The sequence below is a fragment of the Dipodomys ordii genome, unplaced genomic scaffold (genome assembly GCF_000151885.1).
Source record: "Dipodomys ordii isolate 6190 unplaced genomic scaffold, Dord_2.0 Scaffold2, whole genome shotgun sequence".
NCBI classification, from domain to species: Eukaryota; Metazoa; Chordata; class Mammalia; order Rodentia; family Heteromyidae; genus Dipodomys; species Dipodomys ordii.
The window spans coordinates 30,183,903-30,198,211 of record NW_012267218.1 but is presented as its reverse complement, the minus strand read 5'-3'; the positions used below and the strand labels follow the sequence as shown (position 1 = coordinate 30,198,211).

Below are 14,309 nucleotides of genomic sequence, written 5' to 3'. Positions count from 1 at the left end.
ATTCTATTTGCATAGAATATTGTTTCCCATCTGCTTTCAGTATTTTTTAGAGAGGTACAATACGAAAGTATTTTTAGTGACTATATTCACTATATAGATCTACCATTGCTCACCATTGAACACCATGTGTTCTCCTAATATTGGACAGTAAGACTGTTTCGTATGTCTTGTTGTTGTTGTTTTTCTGTTGTGGGGATTGAACTCAGGGACTGGGCACCGTCCCTGAGCTCTTTTTGCTCAAGGCTAGCGCCCTACCACTTGAAGCCATACCTCTACTTCAGTTTTGTGGGGGGGTTAGGGATTTATTTTTTCTAGTCCTGTGGTTTGAACTCAGGGCCTGAGCTCTGTCCCTAAGCTTCTTTGTGCTCAAGGCTAGTGCTCTACCACTTGAGCCACAGTGCCACTTCTGGCTTTTTCTGAGTCTCACAGATTTCCTGTCCAGGCTGGATTTAAACCGTAATCCTCAGATCTCAGCCTCCTAAGTAGCTAGGATTACAGGCGTGAACCACCAGCGCCCAGTTCAGATTTTCAGTTGTTATTTTAGGATGATGTACAGAGGGTTTGCAATTTCATGTCAAGTAATAAGTACATTACTTTTGGGACAATGTCTTCCTTTCCTTCATTCTCTCCCAGTTTTTATGTGTACTCATAAATAATGATACAGAGTTTGCATAAAATATCTGCATTATTTTCTAGGCTGAACTATTTACATTAAAGGATAATGACATTTTGTAGCACCGATCCAGTGGCACAGCATGACATTTGTATACAAGCAGCTCTTGTAGTAAAGTTAGCAGTATCTACTTGGGCTATGGGAACAGTAAAACTTGAATTTCCTATTTGTAGTCACCAGCTTCAACTCCTGTCCTGGTGACAGTCTAGACAGCAATTCTCTCTATAGTCTTTTATAAATTACAGTGGGTGACATTTCATGCAGATTTTTTTTCCTTTTTGGAAATACTTTCATTTTAATTTTCTATCATTTCTAAGATAGTCTCAGAAATTTAAGTGCTGTTTCTCTCTATTATTTTCTGGAGATTTTTCCCATTATTTTTAAAATGTTTTATTACTATAACTTAACTCTGCTTTATAGCTCTCACAATTAGTTTGATACCGAAACATATAATTTAAAATTCTGTTGCTATTTTAGGAAACCATGGTAATCACTATAGGAGTCTCACAGACTTTCATGCTGCTTGGGCTAGATTTGAACCACAGTCCTCAGATCTCAGCCTTCTGAGTAGCTAGGATTACAGGCGTGAGCCACCAGTGCCTAACGTCCAACATTGTTTTCTAAGATAGTGAAAATTAAGGTGAAATAAAATGATAAAAAAGCCTTTGAAATCTTCCAGTTTGGTTTGGTACTAATTGCTGAGCAGAACTTTCAACTGACTCTGAACTGAGATTTCAGCTGACCCTTGGGGTTAGGCAGACAAAGCAGTAAATAAATCTTAATCTATAGATTTCAGTGTATGCCACACGCACAAGGCAGACAAAGCAGTAAATAAATCTTAATCTATAGATTTCAGTGTATGCCACACGCACACACACATATATACACATACACTTTCAGGTACAACATAATAAAATGACTTAAAAAAAGAAAAAGCTAAGAGAAAAAATGAAAATGGCCACAGCAAAAAAGAAGATATTACTTTCAAATGGGAGCCAAGCAGACTTACAGCTAACCTCATAGAAACTGTGAAAGCCATAAAATGATAAGTAGCTTTCAAACATGAGACAAAAAAAAGCCCATGTCATATTTAGGAAAAGAAATTCTATCAATAGAATTATGAGAAAGTGTTCTTCAGGAAAAATAAAAAATAGTTTCACTTGGAATAGATGGATGCAAATAGAAATAAAGGACAAAAGAAAGATAAATGATATATTGAAGTAAACTCTAGTGATATATATGAGCCAATGTAATAATTATAGTAATTAAACAATTATAGGCCAGAGATACCGATTTTTTTTGTTTTCTAGTCCATATTTTGTGTTGTTGTTGTTTTTGTAAATTTTATTTTCTTGTAAAGATTCTGTACAGAGAGGTTAAGGTTACATCAGTAAGGTAATGGGTAGTACATTTCTTGTCTAGCATTGTTACACCCCCTCTGTCGTGACCGCCTCAACCCGCAAGGATGAGGCGACAACAGGTCCTTCTTTCAGACGGTTTATTCAGGACCTTGTTTACAGCTTCTTTTCTCCTACTTCTCTCCTGCCTGCTTCTTCCTGTTTCTCCTTGTTTCTCCTTCTTCTCCTTGTTTCTCCTTCCCATCCGCCCCCGCGCTCCGGTTATAAGCCTCCTGGATGGCCAATCCTGAAGCGCCATGTGGCATATACTGATAGGGCTGCAAACACGGAAGCAAACTAGGAGCCAAGTCATAGCCATATAAGGAGTTGTTTTTTACAGAGAGCACTTGTCACCGGGAAGCCGGAAGGCGGGAGCCCGCGCCATCTTAGGTCGCAGCCGCACCACGCGGCCCCGCCATTTTAGCTACAATGTTGCTTTTGCAGCCAGACGTCTTTGGTCGTGGCTCCCGCAGCTCTCCACACCCCTCCTTTGTTTTTCTCCCATTATCCCTTCCTTCCCCCAGTTCCTCCACTCCTCTCCTTCCTAAAGTTGTAAAGTTCATTTCCAACATGGTGTCTTGTGAGTATCATTGTTGCAATAGGTTATCCTGTGTCCTTGTTTCAGCATTTTGTTATTCTCTTTCCTCGATTTTGATTTCATAGAGGATTATAACACATGACATTTAAGTGGAATGGAGAGAAGAAATGATATTTCCATATCTGGGAATCTGTTAATAATAGATATTGGTAAGATGAGGATATCTTTTGCTATGGGACAGCCACAATAATAGAAAACACTATAAAAATACCATTCTGATTGGGAAGGAGGATAAACAAAATGATGAAATTTGTTTATGAGATAGACTTTAAATAGAATTTTTTCCACATAGTTGAAAATAAGGTTGGATGAATGAATGGTAGAGAAAGATTTGTTAAGTAGTACAGGCTGAACACCTGACAGTAATGAAAAAAGTAAATTATTTCCTAAGAGGAAAAACTTTTGTTCATTAAGGAAAAGCATCATGAGATAAAAGGCCACACTCAGTACTATAATCTGTTTGCAAACCTTATCATTGATAAAAACTCCCCTTTGGAATATTTCACAATATTTTGAAAATAAAGAAAGATAAATGAAAAAAATTCTCCCAGGTTGGGTTAGGTATGGTAGCCTATAATCATAGCTACTTGTGATGCAACTATCAGGAAGATCATGATTCAAGGCTGGCAAAAAGCTAGCAAAACCTCATCTTGGCCAGTAGGGCATGGCGACAGACTTGTAATCCAAGCTATGTGCAATCATAGGGAGGAATCTAATGCCAGTTCCCAGTGAAACCCTACCTGAAAAAAATAGGCAAAAAAGAGGCAGAGCTGTGGCTCAAGTGGTAGAGCGCTCGCCTTGAGCTGAAGAGCTGAGGGACAGCGCCCAGGCCCAGAGTTCAAGCCCCACAACTGACAAAAAAAAGAAAAGAAAAGAAACTAATAAAAGAATTACATGTTTTTTTCTTTATAAAAAATGTGAAACGAATTCTTCCTTGTGTATATTAAAATGAGAAGAGGCAAGAAAAAACGTTTAAAAGTTTTTGTAAAGTGTTTGGTTGCCCTGTAAAATGAAGACTAAGGAATAAGTGGTGTAGTTACTATTTCTGTTCCTGTAACATGGGAGGCAAATATAGAGCACTAGCAATACAAAGGCAAATAAAAGATGATATGTGGCTTTCTTGCCCCACAGAATAGCTAGGTGGTAGAGAGCATGTACATACAGCCAGTAATTATAGCATAAATAAGTGTCCTTACTAGGTACCTATAATCGTAGCTACTCAGGAAACTGAGATGATCTGAGGATCACTGTTTGAATCCAACCCAGGCAGGAAAGTCCATGAGACTCTTATTTCCATTTAACCACCAAAAAAATACCACAAGTGAAAATATGGCTCAAAAAACTTGCTCAAGGATAGCGCCAAAGCTCTGCATTCAAATCCCAGGACATTTAAAAAAAAAACATTTAAAAAAATCTTGATGTAGTTTATACTGCAATCTAGTTCTTAGTCTAGTTCTAGATGATTAAAAACAGGTTTTTATAAAGAAGAAAAAGAAAAACATTTCATTACCATCGCTGCAACTTCAAGGTAGAAGAATTCCACTGCTGATGTATTTAGGGGCAAAACATAAAAAGTATTTATGCAAAATCTTCCCCCATTACTCACTTCCCTCCCTCCCCACCCTCCACCCCCCCACCCCGCTTTCAGTATTCTTCAGGGAGTCATCTTTCAAATATACCTAAAGGTCTAAGAAACTATGGTATCTTTTTGTTTTGCTTCTAGAGAGGAGTGACCCTTTTTGCAAAAAAGAGCTGAGGTGTAGCCTCAAGTTGTAGAGCGCCTGCTACTAATATTAACATCACTTCTCAATAATTGGATCTTTCCTTTGTTTCACTGAGTACCCAAACTATGCTGGCAAAATTAGTCTTTATCCAAGGATAAAATCTGAACTGCTTTTGTCAGTTCCCCTCTCTTTCACCCTCAAGCATTTTCAGATGTATCTGTTACTCTTTCTGCCCCATATGTAGCTTCATATGAATCATACTAAACATATTTCAGGGTTTTTTTCTTTTAGAACAAATGTAGAATTTTCTTCATCTCCCTAATTCTAAGCCAAGAAGGACAAAATATCAAATAATAAGGTCAAATAGATCTGAACACTGAATGCTAGTCTGAAAAGTGTTCAGAAACTTTGCATTTACAGTCATTGTTACAGAGGCAATGAAGAAAAGCTCTATGGTAGCTGCAAAATGACAAGAAATTTGAAGCAGCTGTTAGGGGATTAGGATAAAATCCCAGACAAATGTAACACTCACTTGTATTTATAGGCACACCATTGTTCAGACTTCTTGTTACTGACATGTGAAGAAAAATAAGATGTGACCCTAACTTTTGGGAAATACTGTTTAAAAGACTGACACGTAAAGTGACTCCTAATGTTTCAAGGATTCTAAATAAGAACTATTATTCTTTCAGGAAGTACACATTTATCCTCTATTATACTCCTAATTCTCTAGGTGCTGACAATAATACAGTGAACAGAACAGATGAAATGTCTCCCCTTATAGATCCAGTTAGGGCTAATTGAAGTGGGAAATGGATGTAGGCAATAAACAAACAATGACTGTGTCAACTGACAAACTATGGAGAAAAATTAAGCAGGAAAAAGAGATAGGAATTGCCAAACTCCTCACTGCTGAGGTGATACTGAATAGACATTTAAGAAGTAGGAAATAAAATTAGGTGGATATTTTGGTGAATGCTGTTTTAATAATCAATGCTAATATTTACAACATGTCAGACACTCTTCTCAGCACTTAGATATTTAGAGTAGTAATTCTTACTAATTCTACAAAGTGATTGCAGTTACCCCCTTTTCATATAACTGCCCAAGGCTTGCAGCATAGCTTGTGCATTGAGACCATGGATTGCTTGATATGCAGAACAGTGAAACATCTAAGTCATTTGAACATGTGGCAGACTTTAAATATTTTGAAACATATCCCGCCTCAAGTAAACTATCACAGATTATTGGGTGGATATCTACATGGAATTTGTCTTTCTAAATTCATTGGGTTACCTTTTCCATCATCATTGTTTAAGAGAGTTAGAGGAGACTGTTATGTCTGACACATTTTTAAAGCATTTGTTTATTTATATTATTAACTTGTAATATCAGTAAGAAATTTATAAGGCTTATCCAAATCTTATTTATCACAAATTATAAATGAAAAAAATAATGAAATTTTATTGTATGTATACTCAATAAAAAGTTCAGTGATCAAATACTCATTACAAAGAGAATAAGGAACCTTCAACTTTCAACTCTGTCATGCATTGATAAAAGGACATTTTGATGTGTGTATGTATTTTTTGTATAATATACCAGCAACACATTTTTTTAGACAGTGTCTCAAGCTAGCCTCAAATTGACCATTCTCTTGCTAAACTAAGATTATATATGTGCACCACCATACCTGGCTCCAATAATATTTAGTATGTACCACATTCTAAAATGCTTTCCACTCCACTGATGAATTCAAAGATACCTCAATGCTGTCTCTATTAAATAAAGGCTCTCCTTGCTGTTACAAAGAAGAGAGCTCTTGATCAAAGGATGGTCTCTCTCCTAATAAGAAACTGTAATCTCAGTGATGATATACAAATTTATTTCTTCCTCCAGGTACCCCAATTATGAATTTATCAGTGATAATTCTATATCTTGGTCAGCTGGACTACACAATCGATACACAGAAAATTCACTTCGGGGTGTGATCTTGGATATACATTTTCTCTCTCAGGCAGACTTCTTAGTGTGCACTTTTTCATCCCAGGTAAGTAACAGTAGGACATGTTTAAATTACAGTTGTTACAGGGTCAAAAACATTATTGTTCTATGTTTGTGTGTTTTTAATGTTAGGATGACTCAGGTACAGTTTTCTTTATTTTTAGTAATAACATCTTTTGTGAAAGAATTAAGATTCCATAGAGTCGGTATTTGAGTACATTGCATATTTAGTTGTTTACAAGCAATGGTTGAATTCATCTCCACTAAAGCCAGTTAGTAGAGTCACTTAAAGTACTCAGCTTGTTAACAGCTTGTAACCAGAATCTGTCCATTTCAACATATCATTGCACTGAGAGACTTCAGAGCCCAGCATTTTGCCTCATTTAATTGCTTTATAGAAGAGAAGAAAGAGTGAATGAAATTCCTTTTCAAGTTTATTACATTACTACTAAGCAAGAAGTTGTATATTAAGTTTAAGCCATACAATATCACATTCATTCTTTGAGTTTAATTGTTGCATATAATTATAGGTTATAGGTTTGGTTGTATATTTTTATAAGGTTTCTAATCAGCCTATGCCCTGTGGAATATCAATATAACAATATTTATTGCGAATTTTATTCTTTCTCATTTATGCACATATTATTATTAGTTAACCAGCTGTTAAATGACTACTCAAGTTTATACAAGGCACTGAGAGAACTTGAAACGAGATAACAGTCCTCGCCCTCATTCAGACTCAAAATGCTCACATGAAACAACTGAAGAAGAATTTCCCCAAAGTATAAATTAGTGTAAAATAAAAGTATGCTTAAGGGGCTGGGAAGGTGGCTCAGTGGTAGAGCGCTTGCCTTGCATGCATGAGGCCCTGGGTTCGATTCCTTAACACCACATAAGCAAAAAGAAAAAAGCCGGAAGTGGCGCTGTGGCTCAAGTGGTAGAGCGCTAGCCTTGAGCTGAAGAGCTGAGGATAGTGCCCAGGCCCAGAGTTCAGGCCCAGTGACCAGACCCAAAAAGAAGTGTGCTTAAATACTGAGATAGTGCACAGAAAAGAAAACATGAAAGAGAATAGCCACATCGTTTCCATTGGAATAGATTTCATAGAAAATAAAGAAATACAGAGGTTTTTTGAATCAGGATCTTTTATATAGCCCAAGCTGGCTTCAAATTTATGATTTTCCTGCCTCCACTTTCTGAGTGCTGGGATCATAGGACTGAACCACTATGCCTGGTATAAGGTAGGAGTTTTAGAAAGACACTTAGCCAAGCAAAGGCTACAATCCCCTTTAATATGGAATAAGAATACTATGTACTACCCAAGTATTATTAGACTATTTGAATTATCCCCTACAGATATCATACTTCAGTCAATATCTTTGGATACACCTGCCTACAACCCCATATGTATTTATTTACTTGTTCAACTATAAATTAGTTCTAACTTCCACACATGAGAGAAATGCTAGAATTGCTAAAGTCATCAACTAGATAGGTGATAATGGAGGTGATCATACTTGGCAAACTAACACTCAATATATGAACATGTAGTATTTTTACTGTTAACCTTTTGTTTGTGAAATTTGGCATAAGACATTTCAAGGTATTCAAGTCTATTTTTGGACATAGTTTTGCTTTTGTTCTAGTGAGAATAAATTATTTTGGCTGAACTTTGACTACCAAGACTCTTTAGAAATAATAAAGTATGTAAGCATGAATCTCATTTTTTTTTTGGGTCCGGTTGTGGGGCCTGAACTCTGGGCCTTGGTGCTGTCCCTCAGCTCTTCAGCTCAAGGCTCGCACTCTACCACTTGAGCCACAGCACCACTTCCAGCTTTTTTTTTCTGCTTATGTGGTGCTGAGGAATCGAACCCAGGGCCTCATGCATGCAAGGCAAGCACTCTACCACTGAGCCACCTACCCAACCCATGAATCTCATTTATTTAGATACAAAAAGTTCTCTCAACATTAGTCTTTCTTGGAATCTGTGGTCTCAATGCTTTGAGGGCTTTTTTTGTTTGTTTTTTTAAAATATGGAATGCTTCACAAATTTGCGTGTCATCCTTGCGCAGGGGCCATGCTAATCTTCTCTGTATTGTTCCAATTTTAGTATATGTGCTGCCAAAGCAAGCACTCTTGAGGTTTTATTATGTGTAAAACAGAGCAGAGCAGTACAGTTTCTTTTCAACCCTGGATAAAATTCCATCATCAGGTGATAGGCTTTTGGGTAACAATTAGTTATGAAGTCCAAAGTTTGAAAGCACATATTTAAAACAAAAAAAAAGGGGGAACAGAAAAAGAATTTCCCTTCCACGCATAGTAGTATCCTTTTTATGCGTGTATACTGGTCCTGGCTCTGTCCTTGCTTTTATCCTCTAGTTTGGTGCTCTTCCGCGTAAGCCACAGTTTAGCTTCCAGCTTTTTGTTAGCTAATTGGAGATAAGAGTCTCCTACTTAAGCTGGCTTTGAAACTTGATCTTCAGATCTCAGCCTCCTAAATAGCTAGGATTGCTGGGGTAGGCCACCAGTGCCCAGCTTTTTCATACCAGTATTCTTTATATGGGGAAGCACGCCCTTCCTCTTGTGGTCTGGCTCATAATAGCATTCTTAACAATGGTTAGAGGACTGAAGGCATAGCACTGTGGTATCCTGCCACCTAGCAAGCTTGGGGCTCTAAATTCCAACCCTAGTACTACCAAAGTAAACAAACAGCTCTCCCTCATATCTCTGAACCTAGCTAAGGAGATTGAGATCCAGAGGGAGGATCCTGGTTTGAAGCCAGCCCAGGCAGAAAAGTATGTGAGCTGATATCTCCAAAATAAATAGCAAAAGGCCAGCATAGAGGTGTGGCTTAAGTAGTAGAGCAACAGCTGAACAAGTATGAGGTTCTGAGATCAAGACCCAGTACTGACAAAGAAAAAAACAAAAGAGGATTAGAAGACAGAAAACAAAAGTACTGAATACATTACTGTATCAGTACCATCTACACATAAACATTGTTTATTTTAGAGCTTATGACTCCAACAGTGTTTCTTAACGTAGGCAATGCCTATGTTTATGTTGTCACAACTTGAGTTGGTACTGCTGACTAAGGATGCTGGTAAAATCCTATGATGCAGAGTATAGCTCCTTGTTAACAAAGACTAGCTACCACCAGGCACCGGTGGCTCACACCTGTAATCCTAGCTATGTGGGAGGCTGAGATCTGAGGATCATGGTTCAAAGCCAGTCCAGGCAGGAAAGTAGTCTGTGAAACTCTTTATCTCCAATAAACCCGCCAGAAAAACTGGAAATGGTACTGTGGCTCAAGTGGTAGGGCACTAGCCTTGAGCTGAAGAGCTGAGTGACAGCACCCAGGCCCAGAGTTCAAGCCCCACAACCGATCCCCCTCCCCCCACCAAAAAAAAGACTAGCTACCTTGCCCCTAAATGCCAGTTGTATATAGGTTAGGGAACTCTGGACCCCTGGACTTGAGGAATAGACTTTAAGTAGTTCTAAAGTCTAGACCTCAGGGAAAGTACACACCTGGGAAAGTAACTCTAATTATTCATTCTAACAGGAAATGTCAGGTATGCATAGAGGATTTTACTGGGTATACCTACCGATTAGTCAGCTAGGTACATAGCTAGATCCTCAAAAACAGTTGGGAAGAACCAAGCAAATGTATATCCCTTATCCCTTGCCAAGAGAAAGGAAAAGAAGCTTCTCAGAGACAGAATCATCAACAGTAAATGTCTTCAGAGGAGTATAAAGGTCAAAGAGGGTTTCCCTCACATAGCTGTGTGACTCCTGTTTTGTGTAGCTGTCTTTGGGTAGTAAATATGCTTGGTGATGTATTAAAAAAAATTGTATGTGGTCATGTTATATGTTTATACAACATAGACTACTATTCTTATCTATGTAACCTACCAAGTACCTAAAGAATATTAGCATCAACTGTAAGCTTTACTTAGTGCTACATGACTTGAATTGGTAAAATCCAGGAAAAAAACCTAGGCTGATTGAGTGCAAACTTCAACACTATAGTAATCTTTCTAGGCCTTTGCATTAAATTGACCAATTGATCAGTTCATCAGTTGAAGAAGACAACTATTACTCAATGTTACATGCAGACTTTCAGGATTAAATATCATCCATGATCTTGCATGTCCATTCTGGAGAAAATATTTATTATAGCATAGTACACTATTCATGCATCAGATAATTTTTGAACACCTATGTGCCCTCCTATGTTCTAATTATTTACCTAAATGCAGGGTTCTTTTGTGTGTGTGTGTGTGTGTGTGTGTGTGTGTGTGTGTGTGTGTGCTTGAGAGCATAATGATAGACTCTTCTGGTAATGCTGAGAGGATTACATCAGATAACCTAAAAACAATATTGGACAGCAAAAGCTCAGTGAATATTAGCCTCTGCCTTTTTATTCTAGTTTGAGTGGTTGGGACTTCATTGTTTACATTACAGTCATGTGTTGTATAACCATGATGGTACACTCATGAATAAAGTATATGCTTATATGAACTAAGATGACTATGACATCTCTAAGCGAAAATCCTGTGGAATCATAATTGTCTATGTGGTCTGTCATTGGCTGAAATGTCATTATGTGGCACATGACAGTATTTTAGCCCCTTTATTTCCAGAGTTTCCACTTATTTTCACTTGTTCTGTGTAGACTTTTGGCTGAATCTGACCTAAAAGTTCCAAGTATGTTTGAGCCTCATTTGATTATGATTTCAATATTTTACCAGTGGTTCCAATTGTATTGACATTCCCAAGTTAGACTTGTTAGTTGGTAAAGTAACCTGTCTAACCTTAGCTTCATGTGGAGCATTTCAAAAGATTGCCCCTCTGAACTTCCTGAAGTATGGAAAATTCATATTCTTCAGGAATATGAGGTGATGGTTAACCTAATCAGATTCCATTTGATTCTACCAGTTAAGAATGTGTATCTTGGATTGGGAGGCGTGGTGGGAGGAGGATGGGAAGGGACGGGAAGGAGAAACAAAGGAGGAGGCTACAATGCTTGATAAGAAATGTACTCTTATCTTGCCCATGTAATTGTAACCCCTCTGTACAGTATTTTCACAATAAAAAATAGAATAAAATAAAAATAAAAAAATAAAAATTATTATTAAATCTGTAAAAAAAAAGAATGTGTATCTTGGATTAGGGGTATAAATAATACTAAACTTAGTTGGCATGGATCAGATACTGGGTTCAATCCCCAGCACTGAAACAAAAAACAAAAACAAAAAGCATCTTCATTCTCTTTTTGATTTGTATGAATACAACATTGTAAAAGTTTACTGAGTAATACCAAAGTGCTGCATTATAAGTAAATGATTATTAGTAATAATACCATTTAAAATAAATGCAAAAGTATTCATGTGAAAACAATGAAATTTCATTAACTGAGATGACCACAACTAGCTAGAGATTAAGAAAATTTGAAATAAATTAGGGATGTATTTTTACCTGAGTTGAATGTAAAAAGGAAGAATTTTCTAGGAAAAAGATTGCTCTCTCTTCTGTCATTATCTATTCTTTATAAAAGTTTCTGGGACCCATTTACTTTATACCAAATCTGTTCCTTAATTCTTAAAAGGTTATCCCTCTGTAGAGACATAGTTTATCACCAAGCTTATCAAGCTCAAGGAATGAAACTCAAATTGTGGAAATTTACCTGCCATTCAGCAGACAGAGAAGATGCTCTTTGGATAGAAGAACCTATGAAGTAGCCTTAAAACTACACTAATCATAGAGATGTACCTTCCCAAAACACTTTTGTCAGTATACTACTATGTACACAGTACACCTAAAACTCTTTAGAACAGAAATAGCAGTTATGTCTTAACTCATTTGCCAATGAGAGTTGATTATCAGTAATTACACAAATCTCTAGTGGAAGGGTTCTGAGATCAAGTTCTAAGTTAGCAGAAAAGAATGTGCAATTGACTAATAGTAAATGAAGCAAATAGAGCAACAACAACATTTGTGTTATATTTTTACAATCCTAATCCTAACTAAAATTCTTCAGGGTACTAACACTCATTTTTGTGCCCAACCTAGACATCTGTATAGCTCTCAGTAAATGTTTGTTAATATTAACTGAATTAATATTTTAAATTGCTTTGGTCTTTTGTGTATTTTTTTTAAAAAGAGACAAACAGATGAAGAATGACTGTGATATTATTTGACAGAACATAAACTGAAAACTTGTGACCTCACTGCTTCTAGCCCTCTCTGTCTAGGGGTCCATCCTTGGCCACCAGCTTTCAGATTGCTTAGGAGGTAAAGCTATTATACACTGTTCTAACAATTTTTTTTTTCCATTCTTTCCCAAGGTCTGCCGAGTTGCTTATGAAATCATGCAGACTTTGCATCCTGATGCCTCTGCAAGCTTCCACTCCTTAGATGACATCTACTATTTTGGGGGCCAAAATGCCCACAATCAAATTGCCATTTACCCTCACCAACCTCGAACTGAAGAGGAAATTCCCATGGAACCTGGAGATATCATTGGTGTGGCTGGAAATCATTGGGATGGCTATTCTAAAGGTGTCAACAGAAAACTGGGAAGAACAGGACTGTATCCCTCCTACAAAGTCCGTGAGAAGATAGAAACAGTCAAATATCCTACATATCCTGAGGCTGAAAAATAAAGTTCAGGCATATGATATGGACAGCAAAACTCAGTTGGCATCATTTCTGCCAACCCTCAGATGAAGAAGCCTACATGGGTAAATGACAGATACCCTTGGCAACAAGAGCAAATGGGAACTCTCAGCTGATTCTTTGGTGGAATTCCTCTTTACCATGCCCTCATGCCCATGCACAGTACAGTAATGTACTTGCATATAACATGGAAACAGATTATTTTCTACTTTGCCCCTTCTTTAAATATTATGTGCCCATGAAACAAACACTGCCACATTATATAATTTAAGTGACACAGACATTATGCGTAAGACTTCAAACATGGTGCCTATATCTGAGAGACCTGTGTGATTCACTAAGAAGACAAGAATGGCTCCCTCCCATGGGAAAGTTCATTCTTAGCCAGTGGTGGCAGTGTGACTACCGAAATAACTCCAGACAACAGATTCAGAATGAGAATGGATTTTTTTCCTTTATAAGGTTGTCTAGATTTTTTTTAAAGTAATTGCATCAATTCAGTTCTCAGTCTCATCATTAATAAGTGAAGGATACATCAGAAAATAAAATACTCACTTTCCATTAGGAACTTTTGTAAAATGATGCCATGAACAAATTCTTTAGTATTCAATGTTTCTGGACATTCTCTTTGATAACAAAATAAATTTTAAAAAGGAATTTTGTAAAGTTTCTAGATTTTTCTATCACTGAATGATGTGGTAATCAGCTTTATACTAGAAGAACTATGACAAAAAAAATAATTTCCTAGCTTTTCAATTTTACTTTTTTCTCTTTCTGATAGAATAATTAATTAGGTTTTAACCGGTCCATTTTAATACTGAAAACTTATTTTAGTTGGTGTACATTACGGAGTTTCTAAGAACGTTGTTTAGGGAAGCTTTCGTTCTCTTATTTTAGACATTGTTGGTTTGTTTTAATTGAATGAAATAACTATACTCCTTGCTCCCAAGGAACTGTTACCTCCATTTGTAAAAGTAACCATTTCAGGTTTGTTTGGTAATCTTACTGTGTTTGTTCTTTTGTGTGTGTGTGTGTGAATTAGGTCCTGTTGTTTCAGCCAGGAGCCAATCTGTGCCCTTTCCTATCTTGCCCTGCTTTTGAAAGTACCAGGATTCTTTGAGGTTGGAAGCTGAGTCTTTCTGAAGTGTATATCTTGGACTATATAGAATTTAATGATCATAGCAGAGACATTAGTATGAGATCTATGATAAACCTGGAGATAATTTTCCCAAATACTTCAT

General features: G+C 37.0%; 1 protein-coding gene across 7 annotated transcripts in view; it reads left to right on the top strand.

Moving 5' to 3' along the window:
• Positions 1–13,725, top strand: part of Fut8 (fucosyltransferase 8 (alpha (1,6) fucosyltransferase)) — a 154,032-nt gene extending 140,307 nt beyond the window's left edge. For all 7 annotated transcript variants that reach the window (XM_013016784.1, XM_013016803.1, XM_013016776.1 and 4 more), the window contains 2 exons: positions 6,292–6,442; positions 12,738–13,725. In XM_013016784.1, the coding sequence (XP_012872238.1) occupies positions 6,292–6,442; positions 12,738–13,055 (469 nt within the window). In that variant the 3' untranslated portion in view covers positions 13,056–13,725. The remainder of the gene's footprint in view (positions 1–6,291; positions 6,443–12,737) is intronic.
• The last annotated feature ends 584 nt before the right edge of the window (positions 13,726–14,309 follow it).